The sequence below is a fragment of the Macaca fascicularis genome, chromosome 9, assembly GCF_037993035.2.
Source record: "Macaca fascicularis isolate 582-1 chromosome 9, T2T-MFA8v1.1".
Lineage (NCBI taxonomy): Eukaryota > Metazoa > Chordata > Mammalia > Primates > Cercopithecidae > Macaca > Macaca fascicularis.
In genome coordinates, this window is record NC_088383.1 from 129,882,185 (window position 1) to 129,901,168 (window position 18,984).

The 18,984-nt window shown below is 36.1% G+C and overlaps 1 protein-coding gene across 3 annotated transcripts in view; it reads left to right on the forward strand.

Moving 5' to 3' along the window:
- Positions 1 to 860: 860 nt before the first annotated feature.
- WDR11 (WD repeat domain 11) overlaps positions 861 to 18,984 on the forward strand; it is a 55,746-nt gene continuing 37,622 nt past the window's right edge. For 2 of the 3 annotated variants that reach the window (XM_005566592.4, XM_074000816.1), the window contains exons 1-9: positions 861 to 1,011; positions 2,031 to 2,142; positions 8,184 to 8,337; positions 9,335 to 9,508; positions 11,925 to 12,111; positions 14,213 to 14,378; positions 14,818 to 14,932; positions 15,760 to 15,955; positions 16,247 to 16,350. In XM_005566592.4, coding sequence (XP_005566649.2) covers positions 926 to 1,011; positions 2,031 to 2,142; positions 8,184 to 8,337; positions 9,335 to 9,508; positions 11,925 to 12,111; positions 14,213 to 14,378; positions 14,818 to 14,932; positions 15,760 to 15,955; positions 16,247 to 16,350 — 1,294 coding nt within the window. In that variant the 5' untranslated portion in view covers positions 861 to 925. Of the gene's footprint in view, positions 1,096 to 2,030; positions 2,143 to 8,183; positions 8,338 to 9,334; positions 9,509 to 11,924; positions 12,112 to 14,212; positions 14,379 to 14,817; positions 14,933 to 15,759; positions 15,956 to 16,246; positions 16,351 to 18,984 lie in introns of all 3 variants that reach the window. The other variant, XM_074000815.1, reaches the window with a different exon arrangement.

The window sequence follows — 18,984 nt, forward strand, 5'->3', positions numbered from 1 at the left end:
GTAAGCTAGACACAAAAACCTGTGATGAAAAATCACCAATATGTTGTCCCTTTTGTTGCTCAAGGAGCTCACAATGCACTGGGGAGAGAAACACACATCTGCAAATATCATCACTGAAAAGAAATCATTGCATTAAGTGCTATAGTTAAAGCGTATAAACCCAACACTGAGCACAAAGAGGGAGGGATTGGGTCTGACCTGGAGAGCAGCAGAGGAGAAAGTGCGAAATGAAAGGTACCCCAACAACAGACAAAGGGTCACACTTGGCCCCAGACATAGTGCTTCTTCCTCAAGTGCGAAGGGAGTATTGCCAACACAGATATGCAGTGTTATCTGTATTTGCAAATTGTTTATATTCGGGACATTCACTTCATTCAGTCCGGCAATTTCATTCAATTAATCTCATTCATTTCTTAATTAATCTAATTCATTATTCTCTGTAAACTCCACGAGAGCGGAGACTGCGTGTCTTCTTCATCGGTAGATCCCCCATGCCTACTGGCGCTAGTAGTTGCCCTAAATTCACTTATCAAAGGCAGAAAGAATAACTGGGACTCTTCTCTCTTGCTTTTCACGATTTCCAGCAGGGCACAAAGGCCTACAGTCCCGACCTGAAAAAAACAGACTTGACTGGAGGCAGCGTCTCTTCTTCCAAATACAGCTCCGGCTGCCGCAGATTAGCACAACCGCCTAAGCGGCGGAACTCTGGAGAGTGCGGAACCTGGCATCCTAGGAAACTGAAGGCAACGGAACCTGGGGGCGATGGAATCCGGGAGCGGTGGAACCCGGAGCCTGTAGAACTTGAATGCAGCGGAACCTGACAGCGGCGCCCAGGGGGCCACCCGGACTCTGTTTGGAACGGAAGCACAGTGTCCGCCGTTTCCTGGTTGCGGGTCAGCGCCGAGGTCCTGGGCTGGCAGCCGGGATGTTGCCCTACACAGTGAACTTCAAGGTGTCGGCGCGCACCCTCACGGGAGCCCTCAACGCCCACAACAAGGCGGCGGTGGACTGGTGAGGGCGCCGGGCTTCCAGGTCGCCAGGATCGGCCAAGAATGTGTGAGGGGAAGGGGGAAGAACAAGAGGTTTCACCCCCTGGTTAGTTTGGCCTCGCTAAGACAGGCAGCCGCCCTCACTCAATAAGATTGCTTTTAGTTGGTGGATTTTTGTTGTTACAAAAGTGATAGTAGCCCCGTGTGGGAAATTCCCCCATGCAAATACATTTCCCTTCTTTCTCGCCTATTTCTCTGCTGTTTTCTCTGCACCTTGCCCTTTTGCTATTCCATTCCCCTCTCTTTACCTCTCCTCCAGCTTACAGGTTTCTCTCTCTCCACCATTAGTTCCCTGTTCACTTTCTCTTTCCCATCCTGTCTTTTCTTTTTCTTTCTCTTGTATTCCTGTTTTCCTTCAACAATGTGCCAGACCCTGTGCTAGGCGCCTGTTCTCTCACCTGCCCTTTCCACCTTCTCTTTTCGGGCTCCTACTGTGTAGGACATTCCTGTCTTCAACAGGTCGTCTCTATTACTGTATGCTTTCACTATAAATTACCACTGCAGCTCTGAAAATTACTCATTAGACAAATGTAAAGCAAAATTCTGTGGCTGTGGGATGTTGTTAGGAGGACCGAAACGTCTTGTGCAGTGTTTGTCATTTTATTTAGTTGGAAGTACTGGGGTTCGTTGCGGTATCCCCAGGCACATTGTGGATACTAAGGATTAGAAATCGGGTAAGCGAAAGACGTATGCCCACAAAAACAATCAGAGGGCACAAGTTCCCTTCTATGTCCTCCGGTCTCTGTTTTCATATCTTTTAGAACTTTTTTTATCCGAATGAAAAGTGAATTTCAACAAGCATTTTAAGCTTAGCCAGATCTTTTATTCAAATAGGATAATGATAAATACTGGCCTTTGGGTTTAAATGATTTTATTAATGGTGGTACATATGAATTAGATTTATCATTTATTTAGGCTTGACCAGAAAGAAGTTGTCCTGCTTTGTTCTGTACTTAAAATTTAACATTACTGTTTTGCTAGGGGCTGGCAAGGTTTAATTGCTTATGGATGTCATTCACTTGTGGTAGTGATTGATTCCATTACTGCCCAAACTCTTCAAGTTTTAGAAAAGCATAAAGCTGATGTTGTCAAGGTAAGTAAAATCCCATTTTGACCCTAACATGTTGTCTAGTCTAAAGTTTAATACTGTGTAGCACTAAGCTCTCATTAAGTCTTACGTGTAAGTGTTGAATAGCTTTTAAATATAAAAATCTATTTGGGGTAGCCTAGAATTTTCATATATATGACTTAATGTCAATACAGGATGAGTTATTAAATGCTAGTTGTTAGATCATTTTAAGGCAGATGAAAGACACCAGTTCTACCATTTACAAGACCACTCAGTCATTCCTTAGTTTTGAGCACTTAGCATATGCTATGGATATGGAGATAATTCTCCGCCTTGTAAGGAAGACTCACGGCGTGGTAGTATGATAAGTGAGACTTGCTTAACACGCTGTGAGAAAACAGAGGAGCTTCATATTGCCTGGTTGTGAGGAGAGTCACAGACATCTTTTCAGTTTCAAGACTAGTAGACAGTAGTTAGCCAAGTAAAAAATTGACAAGGAGCATTGCAGGGAAGAGCAAGAATATACACAGAAGTAAGTAGTATGCCATAAAGATGGCACACTTGTAAGAGTGATGGAATAAGAGGCAGCCAGAGAGATTCAGCTGTCTGTTCTGAAAGTTTTAAAAGATTATGAAGGAGTTTGGATTTTTTTTTCTTTTTTTTTTGTGAGGAGTCTTGCTCTGTTGCCCAGGCTGGAGTGCAGTGGCACCATCTCAGCTCACTGCAAGCTCCACCTCCCGGGTTCACGCCATTCTCCTGCCTCAGCCTCCTGAGTAGCTGGGACTACAGGTGCCCGCCACCGCACCCAACTAATTTTTTGTATTTTTAGTAGAGATGTGGTTTCACCATGTTAGCCAGGATGGTCTCGATCTCCTGACCTCGTGATCCACCTGCCTTGGTCTCCCAAAGTGCTAGGATTACAGGCATGAGCTACTGCACCCAGCAGGAGTTTAGATTTTTAAGTAGGAGATTGATGTGATCACATTTGTATCTTAGAAAAACTCTGGCAGCAGTGGAGGATCTGCTGGAGAAATGCAAGACTGGAGGCAGTAAGATCATTTAGGAGACTTTTGCAGTAATTTTGGCGGGAAATTCTAAGGGCCTAAAATAAAGCTGGGGCATGGAGAAGTCATATATTAGAGCTGCCTAAGAGGTAAACCTGATAGCCTTTATAGTGATCAGTATAAAGGAGAGTAAGAGAATAGAGTGACTCCAAGGTTTCTTTTGGTGTAATTGAATGACAGTGTTTCCAGTTATCAGCGGTAAGCATCTGTGACATCAGTGAATTTTAGTTTTCAACAGCAAAGTCTGAGGTGCCTGTAATCTATTGCATTATAGTGATCCGAGCTTTAGGAGAGAGGTCAGGATTAGAGATAGAGATTTGGAGTCTTTTTCTTTTTCAAATAATAGCTTTATTGAGATACTCATACCATAAAATTTGCTCATTTAAAATTTACAATTCTATGATTTTTAGTATATTCACAGTTATGCAGCCACAATTACAATGAACTTTATTACCTCAAAAAGAAACCGTGTATCCACTAGCAGTCATATTCCATTTCCCCCATTTCCCTCATCCTTTGGCAACCACTGATCTCCTTTCTGTGTCTGTAGACTGGCCCATTCTGGACATTTTATATAAATTGAATCATATAGTTTGTGGTCTTTCGTGCCTGACTTCTTTCACTTAGCATAATGTTTTCATGGTTCATCTGTGTTGTAGCATATATCAATACTCTGTTCCTTGTTACTGATGAATAATATTCCACTGTAAGGACGTATCACATTTATTTTATTGATGGACGTTTGGATATTTTGTACTTTTTGCCTGTTACGAATAATGCTGCTTTGCACATTCATGTGCAAGTTTTGTGTGAACTTGTGTTTTCATTTCCCTTGAGTATATTTCTAGGGGTAGAATTACTGACTCATATGGTAACTCTGTTTAACTTTTTGAGGAACTGCTGGACTGTTTTCCAAATTAGCATTCCCATTAGTAATGTATGAGGAGTCCAATTTATCCAAATCCTCACCAACACTTGCTATTCTCTGTTCTTTTGATTATAACCATCCTAATGGGTATGAATTGATTCTCATTGTGGCTTTGGTTTGCATTTCCCTGATGGCTAAAGGTGTGGAGTATCTTTTCATGTGCTTATTGGCCATTTGTATATCTTCTTTGGAGAAATGTCTATGCAGGTCCTTTGCCCATTTTAAAATTATATTATTTATCTTTTTATAATTGAGTTGTAAGGTTTCTTTGTATACAGTAGTCCTCCCTTATCCAGAAGGGAAATGTTCCAAGACCCCAGTGGATGCCTGAAACCCTAGATAGTACCAAACCCTATATATATATATATATATATAGTGTTTTTTCTCATACATACTTACTTATGATAAAGTTTATAAACCGAACCCTGTATGTACCATTTTGTCTCATACATACTTACCTATGATCAAGTTTATAAATTAGGCATAAGAGATTAACAACAATAACTAATAATAATAAAGGAGAACAGTTATAACAATACATCAGCATTACTACTCTTGCACTTTGGGGGCATTATAAAGTAAAATAAGGGTTATTTGAATGTAGCACTGAGATATCACAACAGTTGATCTGATAATCAGTGTGGCTGCTAAGGGCAAGTGCTGGATAAAGCATGGATGTTCTGGACAAAGGGATGATATATGATTGAGGCAAGATGGAACAGGACAGTGGGAGATTTCATCATGCTATTCAGAAAAGTGCATAATTTATGAATTGTTTATTTCTAGAATTTTTCATGTCATATTTTTGGACCTTGATTGATACATGATTTGCAAATATTTTCTCTCAATTTGTGGGTTATCTTTTTACTTTCTTGGTGGTGTCTTATGAAGAACAAAACTTTTTCATTTTGATGTAGTCCAATTTATTATTTTGTATTGTTGTTACTTGTACTTTTTGTGTCATATCCAGGAAACCATTGCTTTCTCCAATATCAAGAAGATATATATACCTTTGGTTTTTTCTTAGAATTTTAGAGCTTTAGCTTTTAATCCATTTTGAGTTAATTTTTATATATGATGTGAAGTAGGGAAAAATACAATTAATTTTTGTTTATTGACCTATATTCTGTAATTTAGCTAACTTCACTTAGATCTATTTAATAGTAATTTTGGGTGAATTTATTTAAGTAGATATGTCACTGCAAGTGACTGCAGTTTAATGTTTTCTTTGATAATCTGTGTGTCTTCTATTTCTTTTCTTGCCATGTTGCATTGGCTAGGACCTCTACTACAATGAATGGGAGGAGTGAGAGGGTACTCTTGTCGTGTTCCTGAGCTTAGGGGGAAAGCATTCAGTCTTTCATCAAGTCTGATGTAAAGTATAGGGTGTTTTGGGAAAAATATATTTACTTTCTCTTTCCCTCTCTGTTTCCTTTCCCCTACACTGCCCCTTGGCATTTCTGGAGCTTTTATTTCTTTATGTAGGTCCAAGTTTCAGTCTGGTATTATATTCCCATCTACTGAAGAATTTACTGTAAGTTCTTGAAGTGCCTGTTTAATACCGGTTGATTTTCTTAGCTTTTATTTCTCTGAGAAAGTATTTCACCTTTGTTTTTGGAAGATAATTTTCAAAGGATATAGAATTCTGGGCTTACAATTTTTTTTTCTAGTAATACTTTACAAATATCACTCCATTGGCCAGGCACAGTGGCTCACACCTGTAATCCTAGCACTTTGGGAGGCCGAGGTGGATGGATCACTGGGGTCAGGAGTTTGAGACTAGCCTGGCCAACAAGGCAAAACTTCATCTCTACTAAAAATACAAAAATTAGCTAGGTGTGGTGGTGCACACCTGTAGTCCCAGCTACTTGGGAGGCTGAGGCAGGAGAACAGCTTGAACCTGGAAGGTGGAGGTTGCAGTGAGCTGAGATGGTGCCACTGCACTCCAGCCTGGGCAACAGAGTGAGACTCTGTCTCAAAAAAAAGAAAAACAACAAAATCACTCCACTATCTTCCAGCTTACATAGTTTCTGATGAAAAATTTTTGTCTTTGTTTCTCAGCATTATTTCTTTTTTCCTCCGATTACCTTCAAGATTTCCTTAACCTTGGTTTTCATTAGTTTGATTATTTAAAAAATATGTTTATATATACATGGCTTGGAGTTTACCTAAATGGGATTCAACATATACATATACAAATATATACACATATACAAATATATATATACACATAGAGACAGTCAATTCTTGTTATTCATGATAGCTATATTCTGTGAAGTTGTTGCGTACACCGAATTAGTGAATACTGAAACTTTGTTTGCTCCTAGGGGTTAGGTTCTTGTGAGGCTCTGGTCACAACATTTTCATCAACTGATCAATGCATAACCTTGCTTTATATGTGTTTCCATTTAAAGACGTATTATTTAATATGTCGATTGATCCATTAACATTGAACTCATAGCCAACAACACATGCCTGAGCAAAGCTTATCACATATATATGTATTTTTTGTAAGACACATCACAACTTCTCATACTTAGAAACAGTAGAAGCACTATGCCTGGGGACCTATTTAAATAGTTAAATCACCAGCAAAAAGAACAAAAATGTGAAAAATGTGGTACTAAATAAATCATGACATGAACACTTGTTTTGCAATTGTAAAAGCTAAAGAAAGAATTCTTGTTTGACTTTAACTGGGAACGCACATGTATGTTGGGTGACATTTTTTCACCATTCTGCACTTGTCCACAAAAGCACTGCAAGTATTGATTTTGAGGTTGCAAATTTGAGTGAGTAGGTAAATGGACAAATACAGAATCTATAAATAACTAGAATTGACTGTATACACATATATACACTATACATATTCTATTCATACACATTCTGTACCTACGAACTGATACATATTCAAACATATACACATACAAATATGCATACACACATACATATGCATATATACACATACACACTTCATTTAAAAATTTTTGCCTGAGCAAAAGATCTATTCCAGGAAAACCTTCACACTCATTTTCAGAAAACTCTGTTTCCATCTTTTTCATGAATACTACTGCAACTGGTTGGCTTACTTTCCTACCTTAGCATTATATATGAGTGTATTTATCTCTATACACATGTATAGATATATACATTTGTATATATTTATAGATTTGTGCTATTTAAATCTACTTATTAAGCGGAGCTTTGGACACTGTACTAAGTCTGAGAATAGAAATGCGAACAGAGACTACATGGTCTGCCCTATGGAACTGACAGTTGATGGACTCATGAACAGGCAAAAAGAATATAAATAAAATGTAAATAAAATAAGTACAAATTGTGTAGTTAATTCTTTGAAGTAAATAAACAGGATACTGAGAAGAGAGGGGTGGTAGTGACCAGGGAACGCCTGACTCCTAGTGAGGACTATGAAATTTATCCCTTACTCTGTCAGTATTCATTGTTCAAGAATTTAATCAGATTTGCCCTGGAGTTCTTGTGTTTCTTTATTTTAAAAATTCTTTTCTTAATATTGTTGCTAGAGACATGAAGCATATACATATATTTTTTAGAGGAGAACTTAATGTTTTGTGAAAGAGGGAGACAGCTAGAGTTTTTTGTTTACGTTTGCCTTCTCCTAACTTTCCCTCTGCAAGGTTTTTGTGTTTCTAAGTTGTCCCCTTTTAGTTAGGAGACTAGAATACAGAAAAAACATTCTGCTAAATATGATTTTAGGTATTTTGTCATAAATTAGATTTTAGGAAAACTGATTTCCAAGGTATCCTGGGGTTTTAACCTAAGTTTCCCAAAATATTAAGGCTGTGAATCATTTTTCATATTTTAAAGCAGGAGCATTGTGATGTGTTAAAAAACAATTTTTTAACTGCAGTTAAAAATATATACCAAAGTAATAAAAATGCTGCCTTCAAAATGAAAACCAGTTTTCTGTTTATTCTTGCTAAATATTTATATAATATAAATGTAGTATGGGTTCTGGTTGATGTTTTGTGAAAATTATGTTCCGTTTCATCCAGTGCAAGTATTTACTTGATTTGATTTCTTCTTGATACTAGGTTAAATGGGCCAGGGAAAACTATCACCATAACATTGGCTCACCATATTGCTTGCGCTTAGCTTCTGCTGATGTCAATGGGAAGATCATCGTCTGGGATGTAGCAGCAGGAGTAGCTCAGTGTGAGATCCAAGAGCATGCCAAGCCCATCCAGGGTGAGGAAAGTCTGCTCAGCCAAGTGGGCATATTGATATACTTACTCTTGGAGTGGTTTTTTGGTTTTGGGAGTTTTCCCCCATTGATTTAATTTTATCAATTCCAAGTTAGCTCTTGATTGTGTTTTGCCTATTCTACTGATCTAAATCTGGCTTTCTTTCCTTATTATAATAAACTTCTAGGCATATTTCTTCAAATCTCAACTGATTTGTGCTTTGGTAAAACTCATTAATTTCAATATCAGCCTCAGTCAAGCATGATAAGAAAAATTAAGTGTTACAATCTTATAATCTAAGCTACAGTATAAGGCAAGTTGGCCACTGCTGTTAGGAACTAGCCATCAGTGCTTACTCTACATTAAGTAATTTGTTCATTAACAGAGATGAACAAAATTTTATTCTCATTTTCATATAGATTGCTTGTTTGCTTATTTCATGTTACTGACCTAAAACCAGTACAGTATTCTTTAGACTCAAGTCCTCTAGTGGCTCTGTTGACTGAATGAATTTTTTAAATGACTATTTTAAAAATATTTATTAAATACTTAACTGTGTACTAGGTACTGAACTGGATCTTTACATATTCTGTTTATTTTTTGAAAAACCATGAAAAACTGTAAAGTTCCATTAAGTAATTCCACAGAAACATTAGGAAAGTCTGACATCTTGGTTGTGGCTAGGAGAGTTTCATATTGATTTTATAGTTTTAAGTAATGATTAGGGCAAATTGCCTTTTATTTTCTTTGAAGTAATATTTCAGATTACTTCAAAATTTTGACCTTGAGATTTTAACCAGACAACTTATTTTTATATAAAATAAGTTGTTTTTTTCCTGGAATCTTGACACACACACACACACACACACACGTCACATTTGGGGCCGGTAGTTAAGTTTTTAAGGATTATATTTTAAAAACTAAACATCAAGGACAAGTTAGCCAAGGATTTTGGAGAGTGTGGTTTCTGAATTTTGCCTTTCTTTATCTGGTCTTTCCAGATGTTCAGTGGTTGTGGAATCAAGATGCTTCCCGTGATTTACTGCTTGCTATCCACCCACCAAATTACATTGTGCTCTGGAATGCAGACACTGGCACCAAACTATGGAAGAAGAGCTACGCAGATAACATTCTTTCTTTTTCTTTTGACCCTTTTGATCCCTCACATTTAACTTGTGAGTAACAGTTGTTTGTGGAAAACGAGTTGAGATATTTATAATATAGTAATGCTATGTACATGAGATATAGACACACACATTATACATCTATAATGTTAAAATGACTGAGCGAAGTGGAGAAGCGTGTCTAGTCCATATATCTGCAGCTCCTAATACATATACTCAATCATTTGCAAATGTGATAATTAAAAATTTAAATCAGCAAGCTACACCTTCTCTGTGTTGAATTTGTAAATGGTATTAAACTAGCCAGGGACAGAGAGTTACTTTGACACTCCAGACTTAATTAGTTTTTCTAAGAACATTTAAATAACTTGAATCAAGGGTTTCATTCAGTCTGTGGCCAAGTTAAGTTCTTGCTTTTTAAAAAGTTGTACTAATTCATGCCATTCATTTTGAGTGCCATAAACAGATGCATGTAAAGAAGAAATAAGCCTAAGCAAATTTTTTCTTGCAGAGGTAGTTTTTGCTAATATGCTTTTAATGTTTTCCTGAGCTAATGGTCTAAAAATGAGATTTGCTTTAGATATTTTTAAGGCTAAATTGTTTAGAAAATATTTAATCATCCCACAGATATTTCTTGCGCTATTACTACTCTTCTGGGAACCAAGATGTCTTGGAACCCGGAAGGCAGGAGCCTTCACAGAGTTTGCATTCTAGTGAGAAGAAGTCATATCATAAACTATGAACACAATGAATTAATAAATTCTAGTGTAGTAAGAGGTGACAGGTGATATAAAGACAGGATAAAGGGGATGCAGAAGAATGGGAGATGAGGGCATGCAAGTTGTATGAGATAAAGTGGTCAAAGTAGGCTTCACTTTGATAATGATCAGAAATGTGAAGGAGGTAAGGAAATTAGCTATGGTAAGGAATGTTTTTCCTGGATTTGAATGACTCAAAATTGTTTTACCCATCAACTTTCATTGAGGGGCATGTGGTGTCTGCATGTGTTAAAGGAGGAAAAGAAAGGCAGACAAGTCGAAATTATAACAACATGGGAAATGTGGCTGTATAAATATGCTACAGCGTGTTTAGGCTTTTACGTATATAAATGTTTATGAACGTGTGCATACATACACTCACTCGGTCACCAGTTTACTCACTTAGGTGCAGTGCTGGGGAAACACCTAGGAGGGCTGGCCCAGTTGGCAGAGTCAGGGAAGGAAGGCATCACAAAGAAAGGGAGGCAAAGGGGACCTTGAAGGATGAGTTCTGGAACCTGAAAAGGCAGCAAGACTTTCATCTAACTTGATTGCATCAGCTCTTTACATCTCTGCAGTTTGGTTGATGAAAGCATTGTGTGTTTCAGAGTGTCAGCTGACCTAACACCTTTGGTTTACTCAGATCGAATGTGCTGCTAGGGCTGTCATAACTCTTGAATGCGCCCTTGTTCCCTGTGCTTAGAGAAGCCTTGCTAAGGGCCGGGACCCAGGGTAGTAAGGTTTTTCTGCTCATATCTTCCAGTATTAGTCCCTTGTTGAGGGAGATCATTTTTTCAGTCATAAAAAGGCATAATTTGTATTGCTAAATATAGTGCTCCTTCCTTGACTATTTTTGTTTCATGTACACTTAGTAAGTCACTGTGGGTCCACTACTTTTTTTTCTAAATATTAAGGGAAAATAATATTCTTTAATCATCTCAAGGTTTGATCTGATGCTTGAGAAGAAAAAGGAAATATATTTAGACTGAGTAGCTCAGGATAAAAATTTGGTATCATCAAATCAAATATTTGAACTTAGCTAATTGTGATATGCAGAGCATCTTAAGTATGGCTTTTTTTTTTTTAAGTTATGGGATATGTAAAGTTTTTTTTTGTTCTTTGTTTTTTGGTTTTTTTTGAGATGGAGTCTCGCTTTGTCACCTGGTCTGGAGTGCAGTGGTGCTATCTCAGCTCACTGCAACCTCCACCTCCCAGTTCAAGCGATTCTCCTGCCTCACTTTCCTGAGTTGCTGGGATTACAGGTGTGTGCCACCACACTTGGCTAATTTTTGTATTTTTAGTAGAAATGGGGTTTCACCGTGTTGATCAGGCTGGTCTCTAACTCCTGACTTCATGATCTCCTCTGCCTCCCAAAGTGCTTGGAATAATAAGGAAAGATTTTTAATGAAAGTCCATGCACTGAATTTATTTACAAGAACAAACACTTGTTCTTTCTGCCAATAACCTTATGTTATCTTTTTAATATAAGAATAATTTAGAATGCCAAGCTTGGAGGCCTCTGATGAATTGTAATGGATCACCTGTTTCTCTTCAACTTGGAGAACATTCCCATTATGTTATGACTGCGTAACATTGCCAGTTATATATTATTAAAATTATCATTATATTGCTCTCAAAATTGTCTTGGAATAAAACTGTATGCTAAACTTGATTAAACTTTAATCAGAGTTTTGCTTTTCTCAATATAGTGCTCACCAGCGAGGGCATTGTTTTCATCTCAGACTTCTCCCCATCCAAGCCTCCCTCAGGCCCTGGGAAAAAAGTTTACATATCCAGCCCACACTCTAGCCCAGCTCACAACAAGCTGGCCACAGCCACAGGTGCCAAGAAAGCTCTAAATAAAGTAAAAATTTTAATCACTCAAGAGAAACCTAGGTAAGTTACAAGTGTAAAATAACAACATTCATCTACTTATCCTATATGAAAGCATCATCTTTGGAGATGTACAAAGACTGATTTTTTTTTAATCTCACTTTTTCTCATTTCTAATTTTGAATTTATTAGAGGAAAAACATATTTATTTTGTTCCCTGCCCTAAGAGGAGATTCAGCATTTAACATTGGCTTTGTTTCCACTAACTGTGCTCAACTTCCCCACTAACTTTTATAGATTAAAATTTTTGAATTCTGATTTTTACTTGTGAAAATCGTGATGATCCTGAAGTTTGGGTCATTGAATGCATTAAAAATTTGGGCACAAAAGCTGGATACTCATTTTAAATATATTTTCCTGACTTAAGTGCTGTGCATTCTCATTAAGCAGTAAAATTGGAGTGTTTTTCTTATGCAGGTAAGGATGTCTCCCATCCTGGGTAAGAGTCAAGGCTCCGGGGGAAGCTGTAGCTATGTGACTTTGAGAAACTACCTTAATCTTACTCAAATTTCTCTCTCCCAGTCTCTAATGTAACGCTTTAAAGTATTTCGTAGGGTTGTTTTAAAGATCAATAGATCCGATAATGTAAGTAAACATATAATGCCATTGATACTTAGTAATTTATTTAGAAGATGTCGGCTGTTATTGCTTAAGAAATTACAACTGAATAAAAGTTTATTTTAAGTAATTTGATGTATTCGAAATAGGTTTCTTTCTTTTTCCTGTAGCTATAATCTGTATATTATTGCTTTGGCAGGCTTTTTTGTTTGTTTTGGCATTCATTTTCAGATAGCCTTTATTTTTAGTATGCCAAGATTACTCTCTCTAGGCTTGGTAAGTAACTACTTGAAAAATATGTGGTACAAATAGCTCTACAAATACATTTTGCACGTGTGTAAGTATTACTTTTATATATTAAACCATAGGCTGGTTAAGCTCACCAGTTAATTTATCTCTCACCCTGTGCCAAAATGACTTAAGATTACTTCTTAAGTATCTTAAGAGAATTTTCTATTTTTAGGTATTCCCTCTCATAAACAAGAAATTATTTGGCAGTCTGAATAGTTTTATAAGTTAGTTTTATATTTCTTAAGTTTTCTCTGATATGAATTATTGGGGAAATACATTATTTCTTCAAGTAGAACTGCTCTGGGTGCTTTCACATCTATTAATTCATGTACTCTTACTACAATTCTGGCAGTAGTAATATTCTCATTTTACAAATAAGGAAAACTGAGTCCCACACCAATTTAAATACAGTTACTCAAGCTCACCTAACTAGGACATGGCAGTCAGGATTTTAATGCAATAAAAATGCCTCTTTCTAGTCTTGTAAACTAACTTTATTTTAAATTTCAAAGCCTTTTAATAAAATTAGTATGTAAAATGAAAATAGTACATAATTGTATGTCTATTCATATTGAAATATATTTGATATAGAAAAGGTGATTAAATGTATGTGGCAATCACAAATCAATCACAAATTATTAAAACGATTTTTCAGACCCTAACAGTCTCTTAAAATCCTTGTAGTTTGACCTGTTTTATTTACACACAAGAAAATGCTGTAATATAAGTGAAACTTTGTCTCAAAAAAGATTTAAGATACCTTAAAAGTGAATGAAGGCAGCCAAGGGGAAGTTACTTACCCAAAGCCATACAGATAGTCCAGTAACTCCTGGTCCAGGGGCCCTAATTACCCTAAATGTTGATGTTTTCATCCTGAGTCTTGATTTTAACAGTTTGTCTAGTACTTTTAATGACAAAGTAAAAGTAAAATAAAACTATCTTATCCATGCCAGCTATTATTATATCATCATTTACAATGTCTTGTATAGACTTAATAATATTATACTACTTTACTTAATATTTCAAAAACTTAGAAACACTGACATTTCTACCCATCCTATACAATATTATTATTGCTTGGATTTTGGTACATAGTAGAGGTCTAAGTTTTGGATGCCAACCCATGTTGGTCATTTCAGGCAAGAGTCGTGCATTTTTATTGTCAATTTTTATGTGTAAAGTACAAAATTAAATCTTTTATTAGCTCTCCTATAAATGAAGTCTTTGACCCAAGTAAAATGTTTACTTTTTTCAGTGCTGAATTCATAACTCTCAATGATTGCCTTCAGTTGGCATACCTGCCTTCAAAAAGGAATCACATGTTGTTGCTCTATCCTCGAGAGATTTTAATCCTTGACCTTGAGGTGAATCAGACAGTGGGTGTGATTGCAATAGAACGCACAGGAGTTCCGTTTTTACAGGTATCTACAATTCATAAATTATATTACCCAAAATTATTAAGAGTGTTATATTAAAAGAAGGCCATAATCTCGCATAAGTCTTGTCTTCAGTTCTCCACTTTCTTTTTTCGATTTATTGAAAGACTAACAACACTATTTTAGATTGATTTTAGATTGAGTTTTTTTCTGTACTTTTGATTGGTTTGATTTATCCTAGAAATTGTGACTGATCCTGAGATATTTTTTGAACTATTTAAGTTACATGGATAAAGACAAATTATTTTAGGATTATAAATGGATATTTTAAATGTACATTTAGTTTTAAAGTTTGGAGATTTGTCTATTTTTGTTTCTTTTTTTTTTCTTTCACCCATATTACCTAAATATGAGTTTGAGTTTCACAGTATATACTTTATTAATCTATTGTGTTTTAAAAAATAAATAAATCGTCTATTTAAAGGTGATACCCTGCTTTCAACGTGATGGTTTATTTTGTCTACATGAAAATGGTTGTATAACTTTACGTGTTCGAAGATCTTATAATAACATTTTCACCACTTCAAATGAGGAACCAGGTAAGTTTCTGTCTCACAATAATGTTATCTTTTTCTTCAAAATTATTTTATAAAGCTTGATGTGGCAAATACCAGCCAAGGCATAGAGTTAATGATACTCCTTGCCTTGAGGAAGTTTAAAACATGGTTGTAATAAAGACATCAAAAAGTATAAGCCCAAGATTAATCTCTTGATGTTAAAACAGTGCGCCTCCTGTATACATCAAAGAGAGTAAAATTTTGTATTGCTTGATCATGTCCATGAGCCAAGTAGATATTATCTTCTGGAATGTTTTTTCAGTGCATGTTCAACCTTGCGTGCCTTTATTATTATACCCCCTTGACTTGTTGGCTGTAAGAACTTCCATTATAAAGTGACAGAGGTTACTAAATCTCAGTGGTCAAGTCAGTCTTATCTTGGAGAATGGAAATAATGTTTTTGTGAAATTATATACTGTGTAAAGATCAAAGTGATTTTCACATCTTTTGGAAAGTAGAGTTATTTTCAGGCTTATAGACTACTACAAATTATGATGGAAATTTATTCATTAATTATATATCACTGTTGATCCTTTTTCAAAGCATTGTCTTTATTTTAAAAATATTGAAAAACAAGATATCTTGATTATAGTTGTTATTTTGGAGATTAAACTTAGTACAGTCATTAAGTGAATTATCTTTATATTCAGAAAAAATTTAATAGTAATTGTAAAAAGTGAAGCCATGCTTGACATTGCATTCATGAAGGAGTGATACCCAAATTTAGTTGAGGTTTTATTTAAATTAAAACAAACAGTAGTGGTATTGATATGGCTACTTTCTCATATTTAAAACAATTTTCTGTGAAGATCCAGATCCAGTTCAGGAGCTTACCTATGATTTACGAAGCCAGTGTGATGCAATCAGGGTGACAAAAACTGTCCGTCCCTTCAGTATGGTATGCTGTCCTGTCAATGAGAATGCAGCCGCCCTCATAGTGAGTGATGGCAGGGTCATGATATGGGAACTCAAGTCTGCAGTTTGTAATCGAAATATGCGGAACAGGTAAATTCAACAGCATCATGGTTTTGGTTTTTTTTTTTTCTGTTTTATAAAAAATTTCCATAATCATAAAAATAGGAGGGCTGGTTTTCTATAAAAATATTTTTAAGGTAATAATTAAGGCTTTAGAATATTGGGGAATTATGTAAATCTGCTAGAGCTATTTCACCTATGGGTAAGATGAATGAATAATATAAAAATAGAATGCCATGATCTGGACTTAATAATTTGAATTCCTAATATGTAATACAGATTTTAAATATGTAAAACCTTCTAATTATTATGTCTTTGCAGTAGTTCTGGTGTGTCACCTTTATATTCACCAGTGTCTTTCTGTGGAATTCCTGTAGGAGTGCTACAGAACAAACTCCCAGACCTTTCCTTAGATAACATGATTGGTAAGCTTTTTTCCCCTCTAACTCCATGTTAAGTATTCTTTCTGAAGGGCAAAATTAATAGAATCACTCACTTGTAATTATTTTAAAGTCAAAAAAGTTAATGCTTGAGAAAACTAGAACATGGAATCATTCTTTCCTAAGTAAATCAGTGGGGTTTAAAATACTTAAGTAGAAAAGTGCCTGAAGTAGCATAGGTTTGCATTATAGTTGTTAGAAATAGAAGACGTTCATTCATGAGAGACTGATATAAATGAAAGCAATGACATTAGGCATCTGGATTTTGGACCTAGAGCCAATGCTGAGCTATTATGCCATGCCAACTCAGGACCTTGCTGTTTGCTGGTTCCTCAGCTTGGAATGAACCAAGGAGGGTTTTATTGTTGTTGTTGAAACGCTAGATAGGTGATGTACTAGAAGGAGCATTGGCCGGGCGTGGTGGCTCACTCCTGTAATCCCAGAGCTTCTGGAGGCTGAGGCGGGCAGATCACCTGAGGTCAGGAGTTCGAGACCAGCCTGACCAACATAGTGAAACCTGTCTCTACTAAAAATACAAGAATTAGCCAGGTGTGGCGGCACGTGCTTGTGGTCTCAGCTACTCGGGAGGCTGAGGAAGGAGAATCGCTTGAACCTGGGAGGCGGAGATTGCAGTGAGCCAAGATTGCACCACTGCACTCCAGTCTGCACTCACGACAGAGCGAGACTCAGTCTCAAAGAAAAAAAAAAAAAGCATTACATTATTAATTACATTAATCAGATCACATTTATTGGGTACTTAATACTGTGTTAAGTGCTGTGCTAAATATTCTATGTATTACCTTGCTACAACTTTGCATTGTAAGTAATATCATCTCCATTTGATATATATAAGAACTGAGGCCCAGAGAGATTAAAGCTTTAAACCACACAGTCACACAGGAAGAGCCAAAGTGTGACCCAGGTAATCCTGGCTCCGGAGCCTGCTCCTTAGCAATGGCCTCTGGTCCTGACAGCTCCACTGTCATCTTGGGCAAGACCGTCATCCATCTCTAGGCCTCAGGTTTTTCATGATTTCTGCCAGTCATGAAATTGTTTTGTTCAGTGATACTTACTATTATATTTAAAATTCTTTCTCTCTGGTATCTATTCTACCAGACATAAATCCATATGGGGAAGCCTGAACAATACTTGTTTTGCAAAATTTGTTTTATCGGTAACACAATTTTTTTAGTTAATTCACCTTTTCTACTCTTAATATGAAAACTTAAAGTGAAAAGAATTATAAACACACACGAGAACAGCACTAATCAGTTATATGGAGCCCATAGAAGTTTGAAATTTTATGCTATTTAGGTGTCTAAGTGATATAAATTACATTTTTAAGAGACAAATGGATACAGGTTGTATAGCAGTTCTTGACAATGTAGTTGATTTTAAAGTGTTAAGTAAAGCTTCATACTTGAAAACATTTTAATTTGAACTTTTAATTTGAAATTCACTGTGTTCTTAGTGATAATTGAAAGCAATTCAGGTAAATACAGGGGCTGATTTATATTCACTGGATAAATGCTGATACTTATTAAGGCCTAATCTGCCCTACATTATGAATTGCCTCTGATGGAAAATACTTGAAGAAAAATGTGGCATTCCCTGGGAGTCAACGCAAAGTCAACATATGTATGTGTGGCCCTTACCTGTTAAGCTTCCTATTCCTTCATATTCCATCTTTTTTAATTTTTTATTTTATTTTATTTTTTTGAGACAGAGTCTCGCTCTATCACCAGGCTGGAGTGCAATGGCGAATCTCAGCTCACTGCAACCTCTGCCTCCTGTGTTCAAGCGATTCTCCTGCCTCAGCCTGGCAAGTAGCTAGGATTACAGGTGTGCACCACCGCCCCCAGCTAATTTTTGTATTTTTAGTAGAGAAGGGTTTCACCATGTTGGCCAGGATGGTCTCGATCTTCTGACCTCATGATCTGCCCGCCTCAGCCTCCCAAAGTGCTGGAATCACAGGTGTGAGCCACCATGCCCAGCCTCCATCTTTTTTCAACCAAAGTTAGGCAGAGAGATTGGTATTGAGTATGTGGCTAATCCTAAGGGATCATTTTAATAGGATTAAAATGCTATTTATTCTATATATTTTGTGGATTTTAAAATAACATTATTAAAACAACTTTACAGCTTCAAAAGGTTATATTCACCACCTACTTATTTACATTTTTCCTTTCACACTGTATACATGTTTGTGTTTATGTGTATGTAGATGTATATGTATATACATGCATATTCTTTCTATTTTTGGCAGGTTAATCCCAATATTCTATAGTGGTTTATAGGAAGGAAATTTGTATACCTTTTTAATGAACAGTCTTGATTTTATTGTACTGTTTAGATTTTGTTAGAATGATTTTTATTGGAGTTATCTTTTTAGTTTGAGACTTGCTAACCTAAGTACAAATGGTGTTTGGGAAATATGCCATTGAAGTCTTAACTATTGACAGTGATGGCTTATATATTATACACATGATTTATGAATATATATTTGCATTTATTTTATATTGACTTATAAAGCTTATGTTTTGTAATTACACTGACACATTAAGGTTTCTTATTAGAAGTTATGAATGAGTTATTTAAACCTGTTTTTCATGAATACCA